At 39.1% G+C, this 25,380-nt stretch overlaps 1 protein-coding gene across 5 annotated transcripts in view; it reads right to left on the bottom strand.

Annotated features, from left to right (window-relative positions):
- Positions 1 to 25,380, bottom strand: part of FAM13A (family with sequence similarity 13 member A) — a 298,485-nt gene that overhangs the window by 190,808 nt on the left and 82,297 nt on the right. For all 5 annotated transcript variants that reach the window (XM_065907141.1, XM_065907137.1, XM_065907138.1 and 2 more), the window contains one exon: positions 11,517 to 11,670. In XM_065907141.1, coding sequence (XP_065763213.1) covers positions 11,517 to 11,670 — 154 coding nt within the window. The remainder of the gene's footprint in view (positions 1 to 11,516; positions 11,671 to 25,380) is intronic.

Genomic DNA, 25,380 nt, shown 5'->3' with positions numbered 1-25,380 from the left:
AATATGGCTATACTAGCTAGACCAAAGTCACAGCTTTCCTGTCTACTTCAGTATCAGCCACCCTCCTGGGTAAATACAATGAAAAACTATCAGCTTCATCATCCCTACCATCTCTTTCCTCCATGTCAGTCACTCATTCTCATAAACACAACTTAAACCTTATCATCCCTCCAGATCACTCCACCTCCAAAGTGACTAATGCAAACATCCCACTCTGTTCACAATCCCCTACTCTTCTAGCTTGCTTATCTACTCTCATCTTAAACATTCTTCAGCCTAATTGGAGTCTCCAGGGCCTCTTATGGTACTGCTTTTTTATATCCTAACTTAGCTTTCAGCTCCTCTCCCCACCTTCACTGCTACTACCCAGGTCTAAGCCACCATAGTTAATGTGTCTATTGTGATAAACTCCCAATGGATCTCCCTGCTCCTGCCTGTCCTCAACAGTCTACTGAGTCTATTCTTGGCCGAGCAGTTAGAGTAATCCTTGGAACAGTAAGTCCTGTCGGGGAACTCTTCTGCTCAGTACTATCTAATAAAACGCTGTTAGAATAATGATCAAAGTCCTAGTAATGACCTGTAAAAGCATACATGATCCGGTCCCTTGTTGCCTATGTGACCTCATTTCTTTTCACTTTTCCCTTGCTAGCTGTAATCTAACCACAGCCTTCTCAACTCTACTGGTCACATAGTACAGGAATACTGTACTGGTCTTCTTGCGGGTGGTACTTTTCTCTCAAGGGTCTTCACGGTTTACTCCTTCACGTCTCTCAAGTTTCTGCCCAAACATCCCTTGTCAATGAAGCATTTTGACCATTCTGTTTCAACGCGCAAATGACACTCCCCTACCTCACCAGCACTACTCCCTCTTTCCTTGCTTTTTTCCTACAGACATATTACCATCTGAAAAACTACTTTCCCTTAATTTTTTGTATTGCCCATTGTTTGCTGCTGCTGCTAAGTCACGTCAGTCATAACCCGACTCTGTGCGACCCCATAGACGGCAGCCCACCAGGCTCCCGTCCCTGGGATTCTCCAGGCAAGAACACTGGAGTGGGTTGCCATTTCCTTCTCCGATGCATAAAAGTGAAAAGTGAAAGTGAAGTCGCTTAGTCATGTCCATGGACTGCAGCGTACCAGGCTCCTCCGTCCATGGGATTTCCCAGGCAAGAGTACTGTAGTGGGGTGCCATTGCCTTCTCCATGCCCGCTGTTTACTGTATTATCATTAAAATATAAGATTCATAAGGGCAGAGACTTTTGCCTCTCACTCACTGATGTAGTCCCTATTCCTAGAACAATGCTTTGCAAGTGGTAGGCACCTGATGATTATTTCATGAATGCCGCTTAGATTTCATGGTCCATTATTTCAATCATATTTGTTGTCACCAAATTTTGTGTATATAAATGTCTGGGTGATTACATTAGTTCTTGAAGACAATAAAGGAAAACTTTCATTCAAGTTGGGATTTAAATCACCTTATGAGAGAACTCCAAAATTATTCTCAAGCTAGAGAAATTAAACCAGGGATTGAACCCATGTCTTCTGCACTAGCAGGAGGGTTCTTTACCACTGAGCCTCCAGGAAAGCCCTTATAAACCACGGCTATTAGACGCCTACATGAAAGATGTGATCCTCTTAACCCAGTTATTCAGAAATACAGCTTTGACCTTCCAGTTCAGTTCAGTTCAGTTCCTCAGTTGTCTCTGACTCTTTGCGACCCCATGGACTACAGCACGCCAGGCTTCCCTGTCCATCGCCAACTCCCGGAGCCTACTCAAACTCATGTCCATTGAGTCAGTGATGCTATTTAACCATCTCATCCTCTGTGGTCCCCTTCTCTTTCTGCCTTCAATCTTTCCCAGCATCAGGGTATTTTCCAATGAGGCAGTTCTTTGCATCAGGTGGCCAAAGTACTGGAGTTTCAACTTCAACATCAGTCCTTCCAGTGAACACCCAGGACTGCTCTCCTTTAGGATGGACTGGTTGGATCTCATTGCAGCCCAAGGGACTCTCAAGAGTCTTCTCCAACACCACAGTTCAAAAGCATCAATTCTTCAGTGCTCAGCTTTCTTCACAGTCCAACTCTCACATCCATACATGATCACTGGCAAAACCAAAGCCTTGACTAGGCAGACCTTTGTTGGCAAAGTAATGTTTCTGCTTTTTAATATGCTGTCTAGGTTGGTCATAACTTTTCTTCCAAGGAGTAAGGGTCTTTCAATTTCATGGCTACAGTCACCATATGCAGTGATTTTTGGAGCCCAAAAAGATAAAGTCTGCTCCTGTTTCCCCATCTATTTGTCATGAAGTGATGGGACCAGATTCCATGATCTTAGTTTCTGAATGTTAAGTTTTTTTTTTTCACTCTCCTCTTTCACTTTCATCAGGAGGATCTTTTGTTTTTCTTCACTTTCTGAGATAAGGGTGGTGTCATCTGCACATCTGAGGTTATTGATATTTCTCCCAGCAATCCTGATTCCAGCTTGTGCTTCCTCCAGCCCAGCGTTTCTCATGATGTACTCTGCATACAAGTTAAATAAGCAGGGTGACAATATACAGCTTTGGCGTACTCCTTTTCCTATTTGGAACCAGTCTGTTGTTCCATGTCCAGTTGTAACTGTTGCTTCCTTACCTGCATACAGGTTTCTCAAGAGGCAGGTCAGGCGGTCTGGTATTCCCATCTCTTTAAGAATTTTCCAGTTTGTTGTGGTCCACACAGTCAAAGGCTTTGGCATTTATTGACTAATAAAGCAGACCAAAAAAAAAGGCACTTCCATTTAGGCTCTTCTTTAGAAACTACAATAAAAATAATGAAGAAGAAAAGAAAGCTCCACCTTGAGTAAGAAAGGGTCACAACTATAGGTAGCCGATCATGAATACTACTTATCAAATTCAACAAAATGTGGACCAAAAGGCCAACAGCCAACATACAATCTCCAGTGGACTACATATTTTTCCAAATATCACAGTTCTAAGAGGTCTATCCAAAATTCCTTTGACTGAAGTAACTAGATCTGGTGGACATGGCCAAATCATTAAAAGAAAAACAAATCTAGAAAAACCTTGGGTCCAAGGTTCACTTCCAGAGAATGGCAGGGCAAAGGGACTTGAAGGAGGGAGCATGCAGGTAAACCTCTGTCCTTATCTTTGTTTTGACTTCCTGATAGGGGAAGCCTGGCTGGAGCTGAGACGGATGAAAGTGTTGCAGAAGCCGTGATCAGTTTTGTAGCTTTGACCAGAGTCAGTTGAGCAAAAATAGATATTAGGCGACTGCACTGACAGCCTGTTACAAAAATGCTTTACTGAGTCACATCAACTTCCTACTCATGTCAAAGAGATAAAGTAAAAATCTAAAGTACAGCTTAGATCAAGTCCATCCTGTTCTTAAAATCTTTCATCATTTTCCAACTCCTACATGTTTTAACTACTTAGCTGAACTCTATCCTAATTTAACACTAGTACCTAGCTTTCTCCTGCTACTTCCTATGGTCCAGCCATAGGAATGTTCAGTTACCACTACATGAAACTTCAAGTCTTAAAGCATACTCTTCTACCTAGAAGGGCTTCTGTTCCTCACCTTGCTTCCTCTCCCCACTAACTTGTTGAAATTCCTTGTTGTTTTGCACAGAGGCACTTAATAACCCAATCATCCAAGAAACTTCCACTTAAAATAGTTTTATAGTTTACAAAATAATTCATTTTTAAAAAGCATATCTGGAAATATACCTTAAACACTAAGATCACTCACCTAGAGCCAGACATCCTGGAATGTGAAATCAAGTGGGCCTTAGGAAGAATCACTACAAACAAAGCTAGTGGAGGTGATGGAATTCTAGTTGAGCTATTTCAAATCCTGAAAGATGATGCTGTGAAAGTGCTGCACTCAATATGCCAGCAAATTTGGAAAACTCAGTAGTGGCCACAGGACTGGAAAAGGTCAGTTTTCATTCCAATCCAAAAGAAAGGCAATGCCAAAGAATGCACAAACTAGCGCACAGTTGCACTCATCTCACACGCTAGTAAAGTAATGCTCAAAATTCTCCAAGCCAGGCTTCAGCAATACGTGAACCATGAACTTCCAGATGTTCAAGCTGGATTTAGAAAAGGTAGAGGAACCAAAGATCAAATTGCCAACATCCACTGGATCATCAAAAAAGCAAGAGTTCCAGAAAAACAACTATTTCTGCTTTATTGACTATGCCAAAGTCTTTGACTGTGTGGATTACAATAAACTGTGGAAAATTCTGAAGGAGATGGGAATACCAGACCACCTGACCTGCCTCTTGAGAAACCTGTATGCAGGTAAGGAAGCAACAGTTACAACTGGACATGGAACAACAGACTGGTTCCAAATAGGAAAAGGAGTACGTCAAGTATTGTCACTCTGCTTAGTTAACTTAAATGCAGATTAAATCATGAGAAACGCTGGGTTGGATGAAGCACAAGCTGGAATCAAGATTGCTGGGAGAAATATCAGTAACCTCAGATGTGCAGATGACACCACCCTTATGGCAGAAAGTGAAGAAGAACTAAAGATCCTCCTGATGAAAGTGAAAGAGGAGAGTGAAAAAGAAAAAAACCCTCAACATTCAGAAAACTAAGATCATGGAATCTGGTCCCATCACTTCATGACAAATAGATGGGGAAACAGTGGAAACAGTGACAGACTTTATTTTTTTTGGCTCCAAAGTCACTGTAAATGGTTACTGCAGCCATGAAATTAAAAGACTCTTATTCCTTGGAAGAAAAGTTATGACCAACCTAGACAGCATATTAAAAAGCAGAGACATTACTTTGCCAACAAAGGTCTGCCTAGTCAAGGCTGTGGTTTTTCCAGTGGTCATGTATGGATGTGAGAGTTGGACTGTAAAGAAAGCTGAGCACCAAAGAATTGATGCTTTTGAACTGTGGTGTTGGAGAAGACTCTTGAGAGTCCCTTGGGCTGCAAGGAGATCCAACCAGTCTATCCTAAAGGAGACCAGTCCTGGGTGTTCACTGGAAGGATTGATATTGAAGCTGAAACTCCAATACTTTGGCCACCTGATGCGAAGAGCTGACTCATTGGAAAATACCCTGGTGCTGGGAAAGATTGAGCCCAGGAGAAGATGGGGACCACAGACGATGAGATGGTTGGAAGGCATCACCAACTCAATGGACGCTGGTTTGGGTAAACTCTGGGAGTTGGTGATGGACGGGGAGGCCTGGAGTGTTGTAGTCCATGGGTCGCAAAGAGTCTGACACAACTGAGTGACTGAACTGAACTGTCCACTGAGAATGCAAGCAGATACTTGCTTCCCAAAGACTAATTTAACCATGCAGAGACAACTAGAAATACTGAAGAGCAAGAAATGTCTAGAAGTAGCAAGTGCTGTGTCATGAGTAACACATCTGATTGGTAACTATTTTTCTGCTTTTGGCCATTTCCCTTCTATGATCAAGCCTGATTCCTTTAATGTAAAGGGTAGTAAGGTGATGTGACTCTAATTATTTATTTTAAAGCTAAAATTTATTAAAACCTTGCCATCATTATCTAATTTAACCATAGCAAACAACAGCTAAATTAGTTACAAATATTTTTCATATTTTACAGATGAGGAAACCAATGCTGAAGGAGAGATTAAATAATTTTCCCAGAGTCACACCAACTGTAAGTCAATGTGATTCCAGAACTAGAATTCTTACTTATCTCTGTATCCTAAACTTATCAATATATTTACTGAAGTATCTCTGCACAAATCATTTCAAAATAAGCCAATGGCTTCATCTGTAATACTTCACCCTGTCTGTGATACTTCACCCAAGCCACCGCCTGATTCCAGCCAAAAATAAAAAAGGGCAATACTTTTCATTCCTATTATACCTAACTGACTTTGAAAATACTTTCACAAGTATTAACGGTTTAAATTACACAGCAAATCTGCAAGACTTTCACCATTTTATATAGAGGAAAGAGGTACAGAGATACTATAATTCACCCCGTCACACTGCTAAGTAGCCAGGATACAGATATAAGCTTTCTTAACCTAATATCAGTGCTCCTTCCAGAACAGTTAAAGACTTAAGAAGTATCTGAGATCTTTTCCAAGATATGGAAGGAATGAAGTATTCAGCGAACTGTCATGTTGCCCAGATTCACTCAGATTTGAAGACACTCATTGTGATTACTTTCATATTATGTAGAAACTATGATCATAGACATTATTTTCAGTAATATAATGAGTCCAGTCATAGATCAAGGAATTTTCAATGCCAGGCTCTGTGCCCACCAGTTTCACAAGCCCAAGGCATGAAATGACATGGTTTCTATACTTTGATCTACCAATGACTGTTGGCACATCAAATGTATGAATGAGAGTGGTGGGAAAACAGTGGGCAGAGGTAGGGGGGCTTCAAACCAAGGAAAGCTTTGTTTGTTATACTAAGATTGAGAAGTATAGTATAAGGATAGGTGAAGAGCATCCACTGAAGAATTCTGATATGGGAAGCAACATGGTCATATTTGCATGACAGGAAGTGCCTTAGGCAGCAGAAGAGGGAAGACCGTGTCAAGGGGCAGAGTAGAGTCAGGAAAACCAGCAAGAAGGCTATTGCAGCAGAGTCCTGAGAATGAATCAGTTCCCAAATCTGGCTGAGTATTAAAATTGTCAAGGAAGTCTTAATAAAATACAGATTTTGGAGGCCTGCCATGAGTTTTCTGACTCAATCTGGGTCACGAGGTGAATATGCTAATGGACCAGGTGTAGAATTCTCCTGGCTGGATGAGAGGCAATAAGGAAGCACCAGTGAGGGTGGGAGAGACTTATGAGATACTTAAGCAATAGAATAAACAGGTTTTAGTGACTGATGGACATCAACCTGGAGTGATTATGTGGACAGATGGGCCATTCATTATGCCCATCAGATGGAGTATTCAAACCTTCAAAGGCAAGGAAAATGATGAAACAATCCATGGGGCATGCAGGTACAGGTGAGCATTAGATAGGTAGATGTAGATGTATGGTGTGCCAGGGAGTGCTCTAGGTTGAAGACCTAAGGGTGAACTTAGGAAATAATGTTTAATTCTGACTAAGAGAAGGAAGAATTCTCAAAGGATATGGAAGAGAGGTCAGAGAAATAGGAAGAAGACAAGTAAAACTCAAAATTCATTCAAGCATTTAATAGGGAAAGTTTGGCATGGGGTCAAAGTATAAAGGGTCTAAATTCCATGTAAAGAAATCTTGATGGTCTATTGCCAGCAAAAGCGGGGGAAGGCAAAACAATAATGGCAAAGGGTTTATTTACTTAAGTCAAGACTATGATATAGTAAGATTTGTTTTGAGGGAACATCATTCTATCACTGGTAGGAAGGAGATGAGGATAGGGTGAGTCTAGAAGTGGTGGCAGAACAGTTTGAAATTGTGTGGCAGTAACAAGGGGCTTCCCTGGTGGCTCAGAGAGTAAAGAGCCTGCCTGCAAAGCGGGTGACCTGGGTTCGATCCTTGGGCCCGGAAGATCCCTGCAGGAGGAAATGGCAACCCACTGCAGTATTCTTGCCTGGAAAATCCCACGAACAGAGGAGTTTGACATGCTATAGTCCATGCATCGCAGAGAGTCGGACACAACTGAGTGACTAACAAAAAAACCAAAAGAAAAGGGCCTAATCTAAAACAGTGGTAGGGAGTGGACACAAGTCACCCAGTTCAAGGGAAATGTCTAAGGCAGAATGTTAGTCCCTGTGGGAATGGTAAAGGAAAACAAGTAAGGGCAACCTAAGGTTTCCAGCTCAGCAGGCTACAGGCTGAGAAACTCCAGAGCGCAGAATGCAGACAAAGTTGTAGAGATGATGTTGTGGGTGTGAGAAATTTCAGGCACCGTAGGGTGTGTTACGGGTAGTGAGAAATATGGCTCTACTGTTCTTCTGATAGGCTGGGGCTAGTTATGATTTTGAAGTCATCAGTAGGACGATGAGTAAAGTAAATGATAGTCACCATGGCAAATACATATTTTAGTGAAGATAAATGATGGCCAGTGGAGATTGTCACGACAGTGTGAATGCAGTATTCAAAATAAAATTATACTACAGATACTGCCTGACCTATACCAAGCTCAAGGATACCTACATTGTTTATTCTAAGTACTATTGGTATACACAGGAAATCAGTCTGTGGGTTTTTGCTTTTTAAATGTTGGTAATCATGTCATACTGACATCTCATACTGTGTTAGACATTAGGTAAATTCATGGATGGCTTTTAATTGAACTATTGATAACTAATTTTGGTCTCCTGTTGGCTATGAAACTAAACCCAGGACTTTCCAGCTGTGCTGATTCCATGAGACATGATGTTTTTGTTGCAAGAGACAGACAGCTAAACTAAAAGTAGTTCATCTTATACGGGCATTTACTTCCCTCGTGTCACTGAAAGTTCAGAGGTATGTGTATTGAGGGTTGGCTCAGCAGATGAGCAATGAGGAGGAACTGAGGCTTTTTTCTCTTTTAGCTGCCGACCTCAGTGAATCAGTAGCACGTTCATCAGGGGCAAAAGGTAGTGGCAGCGGCACCCTGCATTCAGTCTTCCCATGAGAACATCTGAAAGCAGGATAACTCCACCCAGAGGCAACCACAACTCTGATCTCTCGAATCATTCTCTTTTCTGAAATCAGGGATGAAAATACTTCCTAGAAGTCATCTGCCCCAGCACACTTTCCCTTTCATCTCTTAGGCCTGAACTGTGTCACAGTCGACACCATTTAGTCAATCACTGACTAAAGACGATAGTATTATGGACCATTTATGATTTATCCAACTGTTTGGGCTGAGGGAGGGGCCTATCTGACCTCAGCACACTGCTGCAGGCTCAAATAAAGCAGGTGATTTTTTTTCTTGGTAAGCAAGGAAAATTAGGGGAAGGGCCGTACACACACACACACATTTTCTTGGTCTACATATCCAGCCATCCAGCGTCTGACCTATTCGTCCAGCTTTATTTCACTCTCAAAAGGGCTAAGTATGTGCTTGTTAAAATACTGAGAATTTACACAAACAATTAGAGAGACCACCCCTGAACAAAACAGCAATCTAGATTCCAACACTCAGAAAAAGTTCTTCATCCAGGTCCAAATGAATCCAAATTTATATGTGTCTGGGCCCCAATTTTCATTTAGCCCACAGGGGACATGAGAACATCATCTAACTCTTTGTGTCCTGGGGCACAGAGGTGTGTCATTAGGTATGTTTAGTACTTTGCCTCCTTAAAAACCCTTTTCTCTGTCTCAGTACTTTTCAGGAGCCTCAGTTTATTCTCAGCTCAGATGTTTCATGTCTCATTCACTTCAGAGCATGTATCACTTGTTCTGTGCCTGTTTCCTCTTTTTGGCTACATCCTTCCAGAAACTGAGCTCATGAGAATGAAACCTTGTTTTTCCTCGTTGCTCTTCCATTTTCCAGTATGTTAATGATACCACTCTGAACCTCCCGATCCCTTTTCAATCCAGCTTCCTTTTGGCTTATTCCCAATGTTTCTATGATCTTAGGAATTTTAGAAAAATCTGCTTTCTAAACAATGTCCAGGTATACATATCTAACCATAGTTAGTGTATTCTTTATTGTTATGGATCTTAAAATGGCCCTGGTCCATCCCATTAAACTAGTTTCCATAACTTCCAATACATCTTTATTGGCTATAATTAAGTCCAGAAAACCATACTCCCTTGATGCTTTATTTACCATGTGAGAGACAAGACTATTAGCAAGTTCAGCAAAAAAACACATTAAATATTCTGGTTTAACAGAATGATGCTTCAACATATAGACATCGAGTTTCCAATGAGGACATTTATCTGCTTCTAGGCCAGATGTGAAACTTGCATTAGGAGAGTAGCAGTCATATTCAACCACCTGAGATATCTATATTTGATTCATTCAGTATTATTAGTTTATCTTTCTTGTATGCTCATATTTAAACCTAGCAACTCAAGGATTTCCAAACAGGGCACTCTGCCAAAGATCTCAACAGGTGTTATTTTATTTATACAGCATTTAAGCTCCTGTTGGCATATTCTAGTGATTATTGGTATCTCAGCAAGTTTGTCTTGCCTACAAAATCAAAATCATACTAATTTATTTTTATTCTATTTTAGGTTTACTATATTATCTTATCAGCCATAGTTAAAATATATGTGTGCTAAAAAGTGTTTATCAGAGATACAGCTGAAACAAAGTCAATCATTTTTTAATATTTGAAAAAGAGACCCTCTAGAAAGCATTATTGGAATTAGAAGAAACATATTTAAGGTATATTTTTTCTATTTAAAATTATTTTCCATAGCAAAATTGATACTTTTTTTTTTTTTTAATATTCTCTTGTGAATCCCTGATATTTTCTCAGCTACCATGTTACTTTCATCTTAGACTACACTTGATATTATCCAAAGCAGCTCCTTGTATCTGGGCACTGTTCTTCCCTTCCCACAAATTTCAGTTTAAAGTTCTCTTTATCAGGCTGGCAAGATTCCCACCAAATGCATTCCTCTCATATGGCCTCCATTTCTTACATGGAGTCTGTTGTATTCACACATAAGCCCTCGTTAAGAAAAGCTCACTTTGGCCTTCTTTTACCTGTTTTGGTTGAGTGCTACATGATAGCCCTTGTTTTTTTCATTTCTTCTTCAAAGTCACGCCTCAACTGGAAGAAGAGATGAAAATACCCCTTCAGTGCCCAAACCAAGTGCCTCCAATTTTACCACCGAAGGCCATATGAATCAACAAGAGTATAGTGTGGTCTGTAATGTGGGAAGTCTCAGGACACCTCCTGAGGAACCTCCCCTATCAGTTCCATCAAGATTTACCTCAATATGAATGAGAAAACAATAAGATGCCCTCCCTCTAGTCGCTACCTAAAGCACTTGGCTTGGATGATCATCCTCTGACCCTCAATAGTAAATCTGTAGAGATTTACAGGCATTTACCTAACGTGAGACAGATACGTTATACATTATCAGCCAGCATGTAAAGAGATTTAGAGACTATTGTCAAGATTGCTTTATCACTTTTAAAACTACTCTCGGTACTGGTGAGAGTCACCAAGGATCATATATATGGGACTTTCAATCTGAAGTTGAACTTGGAAGTGTGCCAGGCACAAGAGAGACAAAAAGACAGAATAATACTGTCTTCAGGAATTTGCAGCTTACTCAGTAAGCTAACACTGGTGGACACAGACTTAAGCACGTATCCCTGCTGTAACAGCAGGCTTCCATAAAAATGTGGTGTACACAACTGACCACAGCACTGGGCTCACGTAAGAGCTTTTGAGATATCTTACAGCAGCAAGGAAACATCAAACCACAATTCTTCTTCAGTCTTGGAAGAATATATATCAGTTTCCCAAACAACACAAAGAACAGATTTCATAAAAAAGGACTCGACAAACACAGGAATAATCATCTGAAGGTATTCATAAGGAATTTTTTATAACAGAATGATTACCACTCAAAATTAGCAATACTAAAAATTAAACATCAAAGGTGACTTACTTTTACTATGATTAGCCTTGCCAGGTTTTCACACCTCTGGTTATCATTTTCCATACATTCTACTTCAAACAGGGTATTATAATTGTCTAATATTTTAGCCATTATCTTGTTGCAGAGATCTTGTTCTTTCACACCTTCAAGCCCAGGTGGCACACTAGAAATAAGGGGGAAAAATTGAGAGCAATTACTCTGTAACAGCACAAGGCCAGCACGGCTGACTCACGCTTATACTTCTACATTTCCTGAATGATTGATCAGCCTTCTTAAAAGGACACTGGGGTTTTCAATAAGCTCTGTGGTGACACAGGTATTGTTGGGACAACTGGCAAGCTCCCAGGATCTGAATTAATAGGTTGTGCTGAATAATAAAAGTACATGCCGTTCCGGAAGGAGGTGTAGGTTAACATGGGTGCAATCAATAACGCTTTGTATTTACACAAATAATAGCAATATGATCTTTATTTAAGTATTTCTTAGATAATTCACAAAAGGCACAAAACTTAAAGGAAAGGATAAGATACTTCTGGGAAAAATACCAGTAGTTGTTGAAGATTATGCACTTGGAAGATGTATTATTACTATTTTCTCTTCTTTGGGGTATGTTAAATTTTTCCAGAGTTTTAAAAAAAAGTATACAAATCTGAATGCAGAAGACACTATGTACATATATATATGGGGGGGGGGAAGACAAGATATAGATTGAAAGAAATATCTATAGATTGAAAGAAATATCTCTTTAGTAACATGGGTAATGGGTATAGGATTTAGTAATTACACTGCTTAAATAATTCTTACTAATCAATAAGAAAATGAATAATTATTTTTAAAAAAGAGAAAAAACAAACTGACAAACTCATCTAGAAGAAGACACATGGACACTCAAGAATCTTAAGATAGTTAACCTGATTGAGTAACCAGTGAAATACATCAAAAAGCAACAAAGATGTATCAATTAACATCCATCTGTATTAATTTCCTACAGCTGCTGCAACAAAGCTATGACCAATTGGGTGGCTTGAAACAGAAATTTATTCTGTTACAGTTCTGGAGGCCAGAAGAGTAACATCAGTATTACTGGAAAAAAATCATACATTCCACAGAGGCTCAAGGGAGAGAATATGGCTGGCAGCATTACTTGGCTGTGGCCACATCACTTTAATCTTCAATAAAGGCCAACATCTTCAAATTTCTCTTTACTCCACCTTCACATGACCTTCTCCTCTGTGTACATGTCCAATCTTCTGCCCCCTTATAAGAATACATGAGATTGCCTTTGGACTGGGGCTAAGATACTTCAGTCATGTCTGACTCTCACTGCCCACACAAATAATCCAGGATAATCTCTATCTGAAGATCTCTGAGGTGACAGGTAGTAAAGAATCTGCCTGCCAATGCAGAAAAAGCAGGAGATTCTGGTTTGATCCCTGGGTCGGGAAGATTCCCTGGAGGAGGGCATGGCAACCAACTCCAGTATTCTTGCCTGGGAAATTCCATGAACAGAGGATCCTGGTGGGCTACAGTCCACGGAGTTGGAAAGAATCAGATATGACTAACCGACACATGCTACGAAGGTCTCTATCTTAATTATAACTGCAAATTCCCTCTTTTACCCCCAACAGAGTAACAGCCACAGTTTCCAAGGCTTCTAAACTTGCTATCTTGGGGGGACATTGTTCAGCCTCCTATACCACCTCTGGGGTACATACCCTAAGGTGACTCCCAATGAGTCACACCCTTGTACTCCCCTCAGGTGTAGGCAGTACCTGCGATTTGCCTCTGATCAAGAGAATATAGCAAAAGTCATATCACGTCACTCCCATGATTATGTTACATTATTTAAGACTCAATCTTAGCAGACTGGAGTGAGGATTCTTCTCTGCTCTTGAAGAAATAAACTGTACGTTCAGAGAGGGCCTATGAGAGTGCCACATGTCAGGGGACTAATGTGGACCGGAGGCCTCTGGCTCACAGCCAGTAAGAAGCTGGGGTCCTTGTACAGCTGCAAGAAAGAGTCTGTGAACAACTCTCATGAGCTTGAAAGCAAGTAATTTCCTAAACTCAGTGAAAAGTGAAGTCATTCAGTTGTGTCCGCTGTTTGTGACCCCGTGGACTGTAGCCTACCAGGATCCTCCATCCATGGGATTTTCCAGGCAAGAGTACTAGAGTGGCTTGCCATTTCCTTCTCCAGGGGATCCTCCCAACCCAGGGGTTGAACCTGGGTCTCCCCCATTGTAGGCAGACGCTTTACCGTCTGAGCCCCCAAGGAAGCCACCTAAATTCAAGTCTCCTTATAAAAATGCAGCCCAGTTGTTACCTTGATTTCAGCCTTGTGTGACCAAAAGCAGAGGACCCAGCTAGGTTGTGTCTGGACACCTGAGCCATGGAAAGCATGAGACAGCAAATTTTTATTGCTCTAAGACACCACGTTTGTGGTGATTCGTTGTACAACAATTGAAAACTAATACAGAGTTTGATACCTGGAAGTGGGTTGCTGCTATAACAACCATCTAAAATGTGGAATGTCTTTGGAACTGGATAGTGAGAGGAGACTGTAAGAATTTGACTGGTGTGACAGAGAAAACCTGAATGCCTTCAACAGAGTTTTCATTGAAATCTGGACTTTACAGACACTGCTGGTGAGAGTTCAGAAGTGCCAGCCAGACAGTAATAAGGAAGGGGTGAGGTCAAATAATAGGCAATGAAAGAAGCTGCAACATATGCTAGACAAATTTAGGTTGAGAACTGGAACATGGATTTTAGAACCCATTTGTGTTCTGTTTACTGATGACTGGGAAAAAGATGAACTATGGCCTCCTGGGGCTTCATATGGAAACAAAGTCTAGGTCTTGGTAAATAATGCTTTTTAAGTAGAACAAAAAAGGCAGGAACAAATGACTGTTATTAAGGAGGAGAAGTAACCACAGGAAAGATAATAAATTAGTCAAAAGACTACCATTTCTATTCCAAAGGTACAGATCAGAGTCTGAAGCACATTCTTAAGTTGTTTTGTAGGATCCAAATCCCCTCGAGCACTGAGCCACCAGGTTAACTGGAGCCTAAAGAATGATGTTGGTGATCTCTGCTGACCCTCATGACCTCACTCAACTAGGTACCTGAATTTTGTCAAACTGGAGTGATTTTGCTTCATTTTAATGTTAAAATCTCTACCCCAAGGGTTGGGATTGCTACCATTTTTGAACATGCAATTATGTTTGAGCACGTTGTTGCATTGTGCAAGCCCATCTAGAACTCCACCTATAAATAGAAGGTTACACTCACTCTGTCATGAAAATGTATGCACTCACAGCTGAAAACATTACTCATCTTCCTGTTTTGGGAGACAGTGTCTTGTGAGCCATCTCCCTGTCTCTTGTCACAAATAATAAGTACTTCCGTTTTAATTAGAAGTACTTGGTGTATTCATTGCCTAAGCACTTCAAGGGATGACGGACTGACCCACTGTGTCCAGTAACAGATGACAATGAGAAACATGCTACTGGGAACTGGAGGAAGGTGGATCCTCACCCTGCTGGCAGAAAGCAAAGTGCAATTAATTGTATTCTGCAGCTGTGTGGGAAGCACATTTTTAAGCAACAAGATTGTATAGACAGTGCAAGAAATTTCCAAGCAATGCTGTCAAAGTGCCACCTGATTTCTCTTTGCCACTTATGGTAAAATCAGAGGCAGGGGGAAGAGGGGGTTGGGGAGAGGAGGGAAACTGAGGTGAAAACTGCCAAGTAAAATGAAAGTAAGTGAAGTGAAGTGAAGTGAAAGTTGCTCAGTTGTGTCCGACTGTTTGCCATCCCATGGACTATACAGTCCATGGAATTCTCCAGGCTGGACTACTGGAGTGAGTAGCCTTTCCCTTCTCCAGGGGATCTTCCCAACCCAGGGATTGAATCCAGGTCTCCCGCATTGCAGGTGGATTCTTTAGTAGCTGAGCCACAATGGAAACCCAAAAAGAAAATAAGGCTTGATTTAAAAATCAACTCTATAGATGGCAAAAAAAGTGAAAGTGTTAGTCGCTCAGTCAGATCCGACTCTTTGTGACTCCATGGACAGTAGCCTGCCAGGCTCTTCTGTCCATGGAATTAATTCTTCAGGCAAGAATATTGAGGTGGGTTGCCATTCCCCTCTCCAGGGTATCTTCCCAATCCAGGGATCAAACCTGGGTCTCCTGCATTGCAGGTAGACCATCTGAGTCACCAGGGAAGCCACACAGATGGCAAAAGACACTGAAATTAAGAGAGTCACTGTCAGGAAGGTAAGCTCGATGGAAAAGGCTGAGTGTGTGATGATGAGAACCTTTGCTAAAACCTCAGAAACATGAAAAGTTCAGATTATTCCGTTAGACAAAGATAAGTAAGGGTGCGTCTCACCCATCCTTTCAATTAAACCAGAGAGCCTCCAGGAATTTAAAGGCATTGCCTGTCAAGTCATTTTAGCATGAGCCTTAAATAGAGAAAGGATTATCTTGGAAAGATCTGAAGATACGTCTTATTTGTAATGGAGTGAATACCAGTAAAATTCACAGAAGACTTGTAAGTTTTTGAGAAACCTATTTCAGCAAAAATACTGACAGCTTGGAATGAAAGGGACAAAATGGGTGTAAAATGAAAAGAGGCCATTAGATTTCCAAAATTCAATTGGCAGGAAGCAGGCTGATAAACTTTGTAGATGATAAACTCAGCTACAAACATGTGCTGCCTTTCATCAAAAATGAATGATGTCTCAGAAGACAGAACCAAGAACTAACAGGGTGAAGTTGAAAACCATGGAGAAGTATTCCCAGGCTTTGAAACTTAGTCATTAGATTCCCAATATTGGGTGGGCTGGATATCAGAAATGTCATTAGCCAGAGACTTTTTAACTTTTTAATCTTGAATTTTATCCTATTTGAACCAGAACATCTATTGTTATTCTCCTGTGTTTGTTCCATCATTATATATTAAGCATATTGGGGCAAATAATCTTTCTTCAATTTCATCCTCTCAGGATGCCTTTCTAAACCAGAAAGTCACAGCCAGTCTCAAGATGTGCTAGTGGACAATCATCAGTTGTAACAAAATAGAAACTTGCACATTTTGTCTTATTCTGAAATTAGGTTCAAGGTATTCTATGTGATACACTTACTCTCAATCATTGTATTGCAATATGTTTCTTTAGTCAGATGTAAGGCTAAGCTTCAATTAAGTAACAGGATATATGCATTCCTTAAGACCTTCTGCACCAATGATGCAGCAGTCTGTTGGAAATAGTTTTGGCAATTATAACTGCCATATGGTTATTTCTATTGATAAAAGCTTATCAACTTTACACTTACCACTCTTTAAATATCCCAGACAAATGCAAATGAGAAAAAAAAATGTTAAGGAAAGGATTCTGTTAAGATAGTGGAGTAGAAAGCACCAGAAATCTGTCTCACTACCTAACCAACAATTACACCAGCAGAATTTGTCTGATGAAATATTTTGAAACTCAAGATATTCTGGAACTGAAGGTTTACAACATCTGGGGAAGGTGCAGACAGTAAACTGCACCTTAAACTACAGTTAATTCTGGTCAATGTTAGCTCATAGTAGAGTAGCCACTCTCCCCCACCCCATTCATGTGGCAGGAAGATATTCTCATATTCCCTAAGCAGCCTGCATATAGCTTGTGGGAGCCAGGATAAGCAAAAAGGATCTTGTCTTCCAAATACTGGGGATCTGTGTTCTGAATGTTGACTGTTATATCTGAGGTGCAAAAACGTGGGCAGCTGCTGCTGCAGCATCTTTCTCCCTTGTTGAAAAGCACTCCCTCTTAGCTGAAGTAACTTCTAGGAGATTTAAAGGGCTAGTACCCTTTTTTTCTGACACTTAGATTTTTTTTTTTTCCTTTTTCCACTTTTGGGAGTCAAACATTAAAAAATCAGGACATTCAGAAACATCCGTGTATATGGGGAAAATCAGAAAGTGATGATGCATGCCCAGGGAAAGGCTCAAAACAGACCTGAAAAGACCTTAAGGTCACATATAAGGTTGATCTTGGTAAAAAGTCTATAACAATAAAAACAAAAACCAATCAACAAGAACTTTAGAAACAGCAAACCCTGGGGAAGGAAGAGAATCTGAATTCCAAAGTTACTACATTATTTGATTTAAAGGACTTCTGTTCAACAAATATATCACAAGGCATACAGAGACAGGAAAATATGGTTCATTCAAGGAAAAAATAAATCAACAGATAATGTGCCAGGAAAAGAATTGATGGAAGATATACTAGATAAGGATTTTAAAACAACTGTCTTAAAGAGGATCAAAAAATCAAAGGAAGATATCGAAAATGTCAAGAAAATAATGTGTGAACAAAATGGAAGTGTCAGTAAAGAGAAAGAAAACCCAAAAAGGAGACCAAAAGAAATTCTAGGGATGAAAATTACAATAAGTGCAATGAGAAATTCACTGAAAGGATTCAAACGCAGATTTCAGTAGGCAGAAGAAAGAATCAGTGAACAAGAAGACAGGACAATGAAAACTACTGAGTCTGAGGAACAGGAAGAAAAAAAAAGACCTAAGAAAAGCAAACAGAACCTAATGAACCTATGGGACAGCATTAAGTGAGTCAATATACACAACATAAGAGTCCAAGGAGAAGAGAGAGAAAATATTTGAAGAAATAATGACTGAAAATTCCAAGATGAAAGAAATGAATATGAATATCTAAGAAGTTCTAAGGACTCAAAGGCCTACAGAGACACATTATACTCAAGCTTTGAAAAGGCAAAGACAGAATCTAGAAAGCAATGAGAGAGAAGTGAATTATCACATACAAGAGATCCTCAATTAGATTATCCATAGATCTCGTCAGAAACTTTGGGGGCCAGAGACTGATATATTCAAAATGCTAAAGAAAGAAACTGTCAACTAGTAAACCTATATGTAGCAAAAATGTCCTTCAAAAGTGACAGAGAAATTAAGACATTCCCAGTTAAACAAAAGCTAAGAGTGTTAGTGACCAACAAACCTACCCTGAAAAAATACTCAAGGGAATCCTGTGCAGTGAAATGAAAGGACAGAACACAGTAAACAGAACTATATGGAGAAATAAACATTTCAATAAAGCTAAATACACGGGCAATTTTAAGAGCTTGTGTTATTGTAACAATGATCTGGAACTACACTTTCTGTTTTCTAATTTAAGAGACTAATATACATATAGTACAAAAAATATTAGTTTACAAGCTAGTACTGAACATCATTCATTATTAGAGAAATGCAAATCAAAACCACAATGAGGTACCATTACACGCCAGTCAGGATGGCTGCTATCCAAAAGTCTACAAGCAATAAATGCTGGAGAGGGTGTGGAGAAAAGGGAACCCTCTTACACTGTTGGTGGGAATGCAAACTAGTACAGCCACTATGGAAAACAGTGTGGAGATTTCTTAAAAAACTGGAAATAGAACTGCTATATGACCCAGCAATCCCACTTCTGGGCATACACACTGAGGAATCCAGATCTGAAAGAGACACGTGCACCCCAATGTTCATCGCAGCACTGTTTATAATAGCCAGGACATGGAAGCAACCTAGATGCCCATCAGCAGACGAATGAATAAGGAAGCTGTGGTACATATACACCATGGAATATCACTCAGTCATTAAAAAGAATTCATTTGAATCAGTTCTAATGAGATGGATGAAACTGGAGCCCATTATACAGAGTGAAGTAAGCCAGAAAGATAAAGAACATTACAGTATACTAACACATATATACGGAATTTAGAAAGATAGTAACGATGGCCCTATATGCAAAACAGAAAAAGAGACTCAGAAGTACAGAACAGACTTTTGGACTCTGTGGGAGAAGGTGAGGGTGGGATGTTTCGAAAGAACAGCATGTATATTATCTATGGTGAAACAGATCACCAGCCCAGGTGGGATGCATGAGTCAAGTGCTCGGGCCTGGTGCACTGGGAGGACCCTGAGGAGTCGGGTGGAGAGGGATGTGGGAGGGGGGATCGGGATGGGGAATACGTGTAACTCTATGGCTGATTCATGTCAATGTATGACAAAACCCACTGAAATGTTGTGAAGTAATTAGCCTCCAACTAACAAAATAAAAAAAAAAAAAAAAAAAAAGCTAGTACTGTAACTTTAGTTTGTAACTGCAAACCTAAGAGACTAGTGATTCAAAAGAATTATCAGTAACCCCAATACCAAAACAAAGTCATAAGAAAACTAAACTACAGGCCAATATCCTTGATTAACATAAATGCAAAAATCTTTAACAAAGTATTTATAAGCTGAATTCATTCAGCAATACATTAAAAGGATCATACCATGAGATTTATTTCAGACACTGAAAGATGGTGCAACACCTGCAAATCAATGAGAAACACCATGCTAACAGAATGAAAGACAAAAATATCATTTCAACAGATGCAGAAAAAGCATTTGACAAAATTCAACATTCATTTATGATAAAAATTCACAATAAAGCGGGCACAGAACAAAGGTACAACAAAATAAGAAAGGTCATATCTGATAAGCATGCAGTTAACAACATACTCAATGGGCAAAAGCTGAAAGATTTTTCCTCTAAGATCAGGAACAAGACAAGGATGCCCACTCTCACCACTTTTATTCAATATAGTACTGGAAGTCTTAACCAGAGCAATTAGTCAAGAAAAAGAAATAAAAGACACTAAAACTGAAGAGAAGTAAAGCTGTCACTCTTTGCAGATGACATGATATCATATAGAAAAAATCCTAAAGACTCCACCAAAACTGGAGCTGTAAAGGAGCAAACTTTTGTATGTTACTGGAGTAAAGCTGGTATTTACTCAAATTAGAGTATTAAGACTTTAGGACAGTAAATGTAATTCCTATGGTAACCACAAGGAAAAGAGCCATAGGACGTTCAAAATAAAGAAATAAGAAAGGAACTGAAACATTTCAGGAGAAAGAAAAAAAGACAACAGCTTAACACAAAAGAGAATACTAACGCAGGAAATGAACTAAAAAAAAGCTTCCATTTCTAAGATATGGAAGTACTTGGGATATAGTATACAACAAAAAGTGCAAGTGTCAGTCACTCTGCCATGTCTGATTCTCTGTGACCCTATGGAGTGTAGCCCTCCACGCTCCTCAGTCCATGAGATTCTCCAGGCAAGAATACTGGAGTGGGTTGCCATTTCCTTCTCCAGGAGATCTTCCTGACGCAGGGACTGAACTCAGGTCTCTGGCATTACAGGTAGATTTTTTTACTGTTTGAGCCACAAGCGAAGCCCAGTGTACAACATGCTAAATATCATTAACACTGCTGTGTGTTATATAAAAATATTTTAACAGAATAAATCCTAAGAGCTCTTATCTCAAGGAAAAATTATTTTTATTTTGTATCTATATGAGATGATGAATGTTATTAAACTTAATATGGTAATCATAGTGTATATAGGATATAAGTCAAACCATTATGCTGCATACTTTAAATTTATGCAGCATTATATGTCAATTACATTTCCGTAACACTGGAAGAAGCAGCTATAAGGAAGATAGCAAATAAACACCACAATGACAGAAAGTCCCTCCATATCAGTAATTAAATATAAATGGATTGAACTCTCCAATCAAAAGACAGAGATTGGTAGAATGGATAAAAACACATGATTCAACCATATGTTGTCTACAAGAGACTTGAGATCTAACGACACCAACAGGTTAGAAATAAACAAGATGGAAAAAGATATCCCATTCATACAGCAATAAGAAAAATATCTGACATAATAGACTTTAAATCAAAATAGGTTTCAAGAAACAAAGAAGGTCATCATATAGTAATGATGACTTTGATTTGGCAAGAAGATATAATTACAAATATTTATGTTTCTAATGACAGACCATCAAAGTATATGAAGGACAAAGGGACAGAACTGAAGGGAGAAATAGATCATTCAATAGTAGCCAGAAAGAGTTCAATGCCCCATGTAGAACCACAGAGAAAATAACCACAGAGAAGTGAGGAAATATAGAACTCAAAAAACAACAAATAAAATAGATCTACTGACATACATAGAATATTCCATCCAACAACAGAATGCCCACTTTTCTCAAGTGTACATGTGACATTTTTCAGGATAGACCATGTGTTAGACCATAAATTAAGTCCATACACATTTTAAAAGAAATCACACAATGTTCCTTCTCTGAGCATAATGGGATAAAGTTAGAAATCAGTAACATAAGGAAAATTGGAAAATTCACAAAATTGTGGGATTACACAACACATACTTAAGCAGTCAATGGATCAAACAAAAACTGTCAAAGAAAATTAGAAAATACTTAGAGATGAATGAAAACAAACCACAACAAACCGAAACTTATGGGATGCAGCAAAGTAGAGCTAAGGAGGGAGCTTATAACCATAAACAACTATAAATACATTAAAAAAACAAAAAAGATCTCAAATTCAAAACCTAACTTTACAATTTAAGGAACTCAGTTCAGTTCAGTTGCTCAGCCGTGTCTGACTCTTTGCAACCTCATGAACTGCAGCATGCCAGGTGTCCCTGTCCATCACCAACTCCCAGAGCCTACCCAAACTCATGTCCATTGAGTCAGTGATGCCATCCAACCATCTCATCCTCTGTTGTCCCCTTTTCCTCCTGCCCTCAATCTTTCCCAACATCAGGATCTTTTCAAATGAGTTGGCTCTTTGCATCAGGTGGCCAAAGTACTGGAGTTTCAGCTTCAACATCAGTCCTTCCAATGAACACCCAGGACTGATTTTCTTTAGGATGGACTGGTTGGATCTCCTTTCAGTCCAAGATTAAAAAAAAAAAAAAATCCAAAGCTAGCAGAAGAAAGGAAATAATAAAGCTTACAGCAAAGAAATGAACTAGAGAATAGAAAAACAAAAAAGAAAATCAATGAAACCAAAAGATGGTTATTTGAAATGATCAACAAAATTAACAAATATTCAGCTAGATAAAGAAAAATAAAAGGAGGTTCAAATAGTTAAAGTCAGAAATGAGAATGGCGATATTAATATCAATTCTACAGAAATAAAAAGGGTGAATATATTATGAATATTTAAATACAACAGACTGAATAACCTAGATGAAATGGACAAATTCTTAAGAACAGAAAACCTATAAATACTAAATCATGAAGAAATAGACAATCTTAATAAACCTAAAATTAGTAAGAAGACTAATCAATAATCAAAATTATCTAACAAAGAAAAGCCCTGAACCTGATGGTTTCACTGATGAATTCTATCAAACATTTAGAGAAAAATTAGTAATATTGTCTTTTCAAGCATTTAAAAAAAATTGAACAGAGAACAGTTTGTAACTCATTGTATGAGAGGAACATTATAATGATACCAAAGCCAGACAGAGACTATAATAAAACTTCAGACCCCAAAGCAAACAAACATCCCCCGAAACTATAGACCTAAATCCCTTATGAACACCAATGCAAAAATTCTCATCGGATTATTAGGTACAGAAATCATCAGCCTATTAAAAGGGTTGTGTACATGACCAAGTAGGATTCATTCTTGTACAGATGTTTCAACATAGAAAAATTGATCAATGTAATATGCCACATCAACAGAATGAAGGGGGGGCGGAAAGCTACATGATTATCTTAATTGATGCAGAAAAAGAATTTGACAAAATTCAACACTCTTTCATGACCCACCCAAAAACTAGGAATGGAAGGTAGTTACCTCAACACAATAAAAGCCACACATGAAAAACCCAGAGCAAACATTAAATTCAGTGGTGAAAAACTGAAGGCTTTTCCTCTAAGATTCTTCTTCAGCTATGCATGATGAAAGGCAGATAAAGTGATGACACAAGATACATTTTGCAATAATTAGATTCACATTAACAACACGTTAAAGCTATACATTGTATCCACTGGGGCACTTAATAAAAATAAGATTAATATTTACTCTTCAGTAGAACTACTTTTTCACATTATATGCTGAAGTCTGGATCTAAGTTAAAAGCTAACTTTTAAAAACTTAATTTTTTAAATTAGCTTAGTCATATTTTAACTTTTCCTATTAAATAATATTTGAAGATTATGTCTAATGGCTGGTTTTACTTACCTACATGTTCTTAAGGCACTTTTATGAACATCCTGCCAAAAACCTGCTCTGCTATTTTCTAAATCTTCAGTGTTATGAAAATTTGGATGTGACTGTGAATGTGTCTCATACTCAAGGGTCATGTGCCATGCATGGACAATAGGACATGGGACGATGGTTGAAGATCATTCTAGTCTAGTTTTAGTCTGAGCTTTCTCAGTGGGGGCTGTATTGTCCCCAGTGAGGCACACTGGTTCTTGGGGGATGGGCGAAAAACAACTTTGTGGCTCAGACAGTAAAGAATCTCCCTGCAATGCAGGAAACCCAGGTTTGACCCCTGGGTCAGGAAGATTCCCTATGAAAGAGAATGGCTACCCACTCCAGTATTTCTGCCTGGAGAATTCCATGGACAGAGGAGCCTGGTGGGTTACAGTCATGGAGTCACAGAGAGTCGGACACGACTGAGCAACTAACACACACAAAAAGCAGAGACATTTTCAGCATACACATAGACACACAGTATATCTAAGATGTTAAAAGTTAATTGTGGAGGGCATGTGATTAGGAAAAAAAAATTCTAAAAAGACTCCTTATGGGAATGATAATGAAAAAAAGATTGAGAAACACTGCTCATTACTGTGAATATTAAATCTTGGCTCTAATATAGGAGCCACCTAGAGGTTACTGAGACTTCCCTGGTGGCTCAGATGGTAAAGTATCTGCCTGCAGTGGGAAAGACCTGGGTTTGATCCCTGGGTTGGGAAGATCCCTTAGAGGAGGGCATGGCAACCCACTTGAGTATTCTCGCTTGGAGAATTCCCCATGGACAGAGGAGACTAGCGGGACACAGACCATGGGGTCACAAAGAGTTGGACACGACTGAGTGACTAATCACAGCACAGCACAGAGGTAACTGAATAGTGGAAAGAAGGATGGGACTCTTGGAGCAAAGGGCTAGATGGAAGAATCAAAGAAGTGTTTGGGATTCTGAGTGAGAAAATGAAGCTTCAGGTCCTGGGCCCACTATTTATTTAGTGCAGCTTTCAGAAAATCACTTGACTGAACCCTAGTTACTTCATTTTCACAATAGACATATTGGTAATATTAAATGTTGTAGGGACATTATGAGAACTATAAAAAGTGATGTGAAAAATGCTTTGCAAACCTATGGGGTCAGTAAATAATCAATGGCTACTAGGGGCTTGAGTAAAGTGAAGGGTGGGCTAAAAGGGACGTGAGGGAACTGTCTGCAATGAAGGAAATGGTCCATATCTTAATTGTGGGGGTGGTGATATGACTGTATGACTTTGTTGAAACTCAGAACACTATACCAAAATGGATATTTTACACTATATAAATTGTATATCAATAATCCAAAAAAATTTTAGGTGCCTTGCAAACTATAAATAACCATAACAGTGCTTTTTATTATGCAGAGTAAGACTCTAGCTTTCAAAGTAACACTATTGGTTTACACTGAACTTGCAATTGCCTAAAATTCTTTAGTCTTTTTTGTAGGAATTGCTATTAAACTAGGTCTTTCTAGTTCTGATTTGAGAGTCAGAGTTCAAGATTAGAAATTTAAATATCAATCTGCTAAGTCTCCATCCATTTTTTCCACTGATAAGATAGAAAGAAACATCTAACATTTTGGTAGTGGTCTTCAATCTTTTATTTCTAGACTTGCTAGTTGACAAATTAATTATCCTTCTCGGCCTTGTTTCATTGACTACTTTCATATGCATAAGTGAAGTTGCTCAGTTGTGTCCGACTCTTTGTG

The sequence above is a fragment of the Muntiacus reevesi genome, chromosome 16 (assembly GCF_963930625.1).
Source record: "Muntiacus reevesi chromosome 16, mMunRee1.1, whole genome shotgun sequence".
NCBI lineage: Eukaryota > Metazoa > Chordata > Mammalia > Artiodactyla > Cervidae > Muntiacus > Muntiacus reevesi.
Note: the sequence above shows the minus strand (reverse complement) of the source record. Positions and strands in the feature narration are given on the sequence as shown.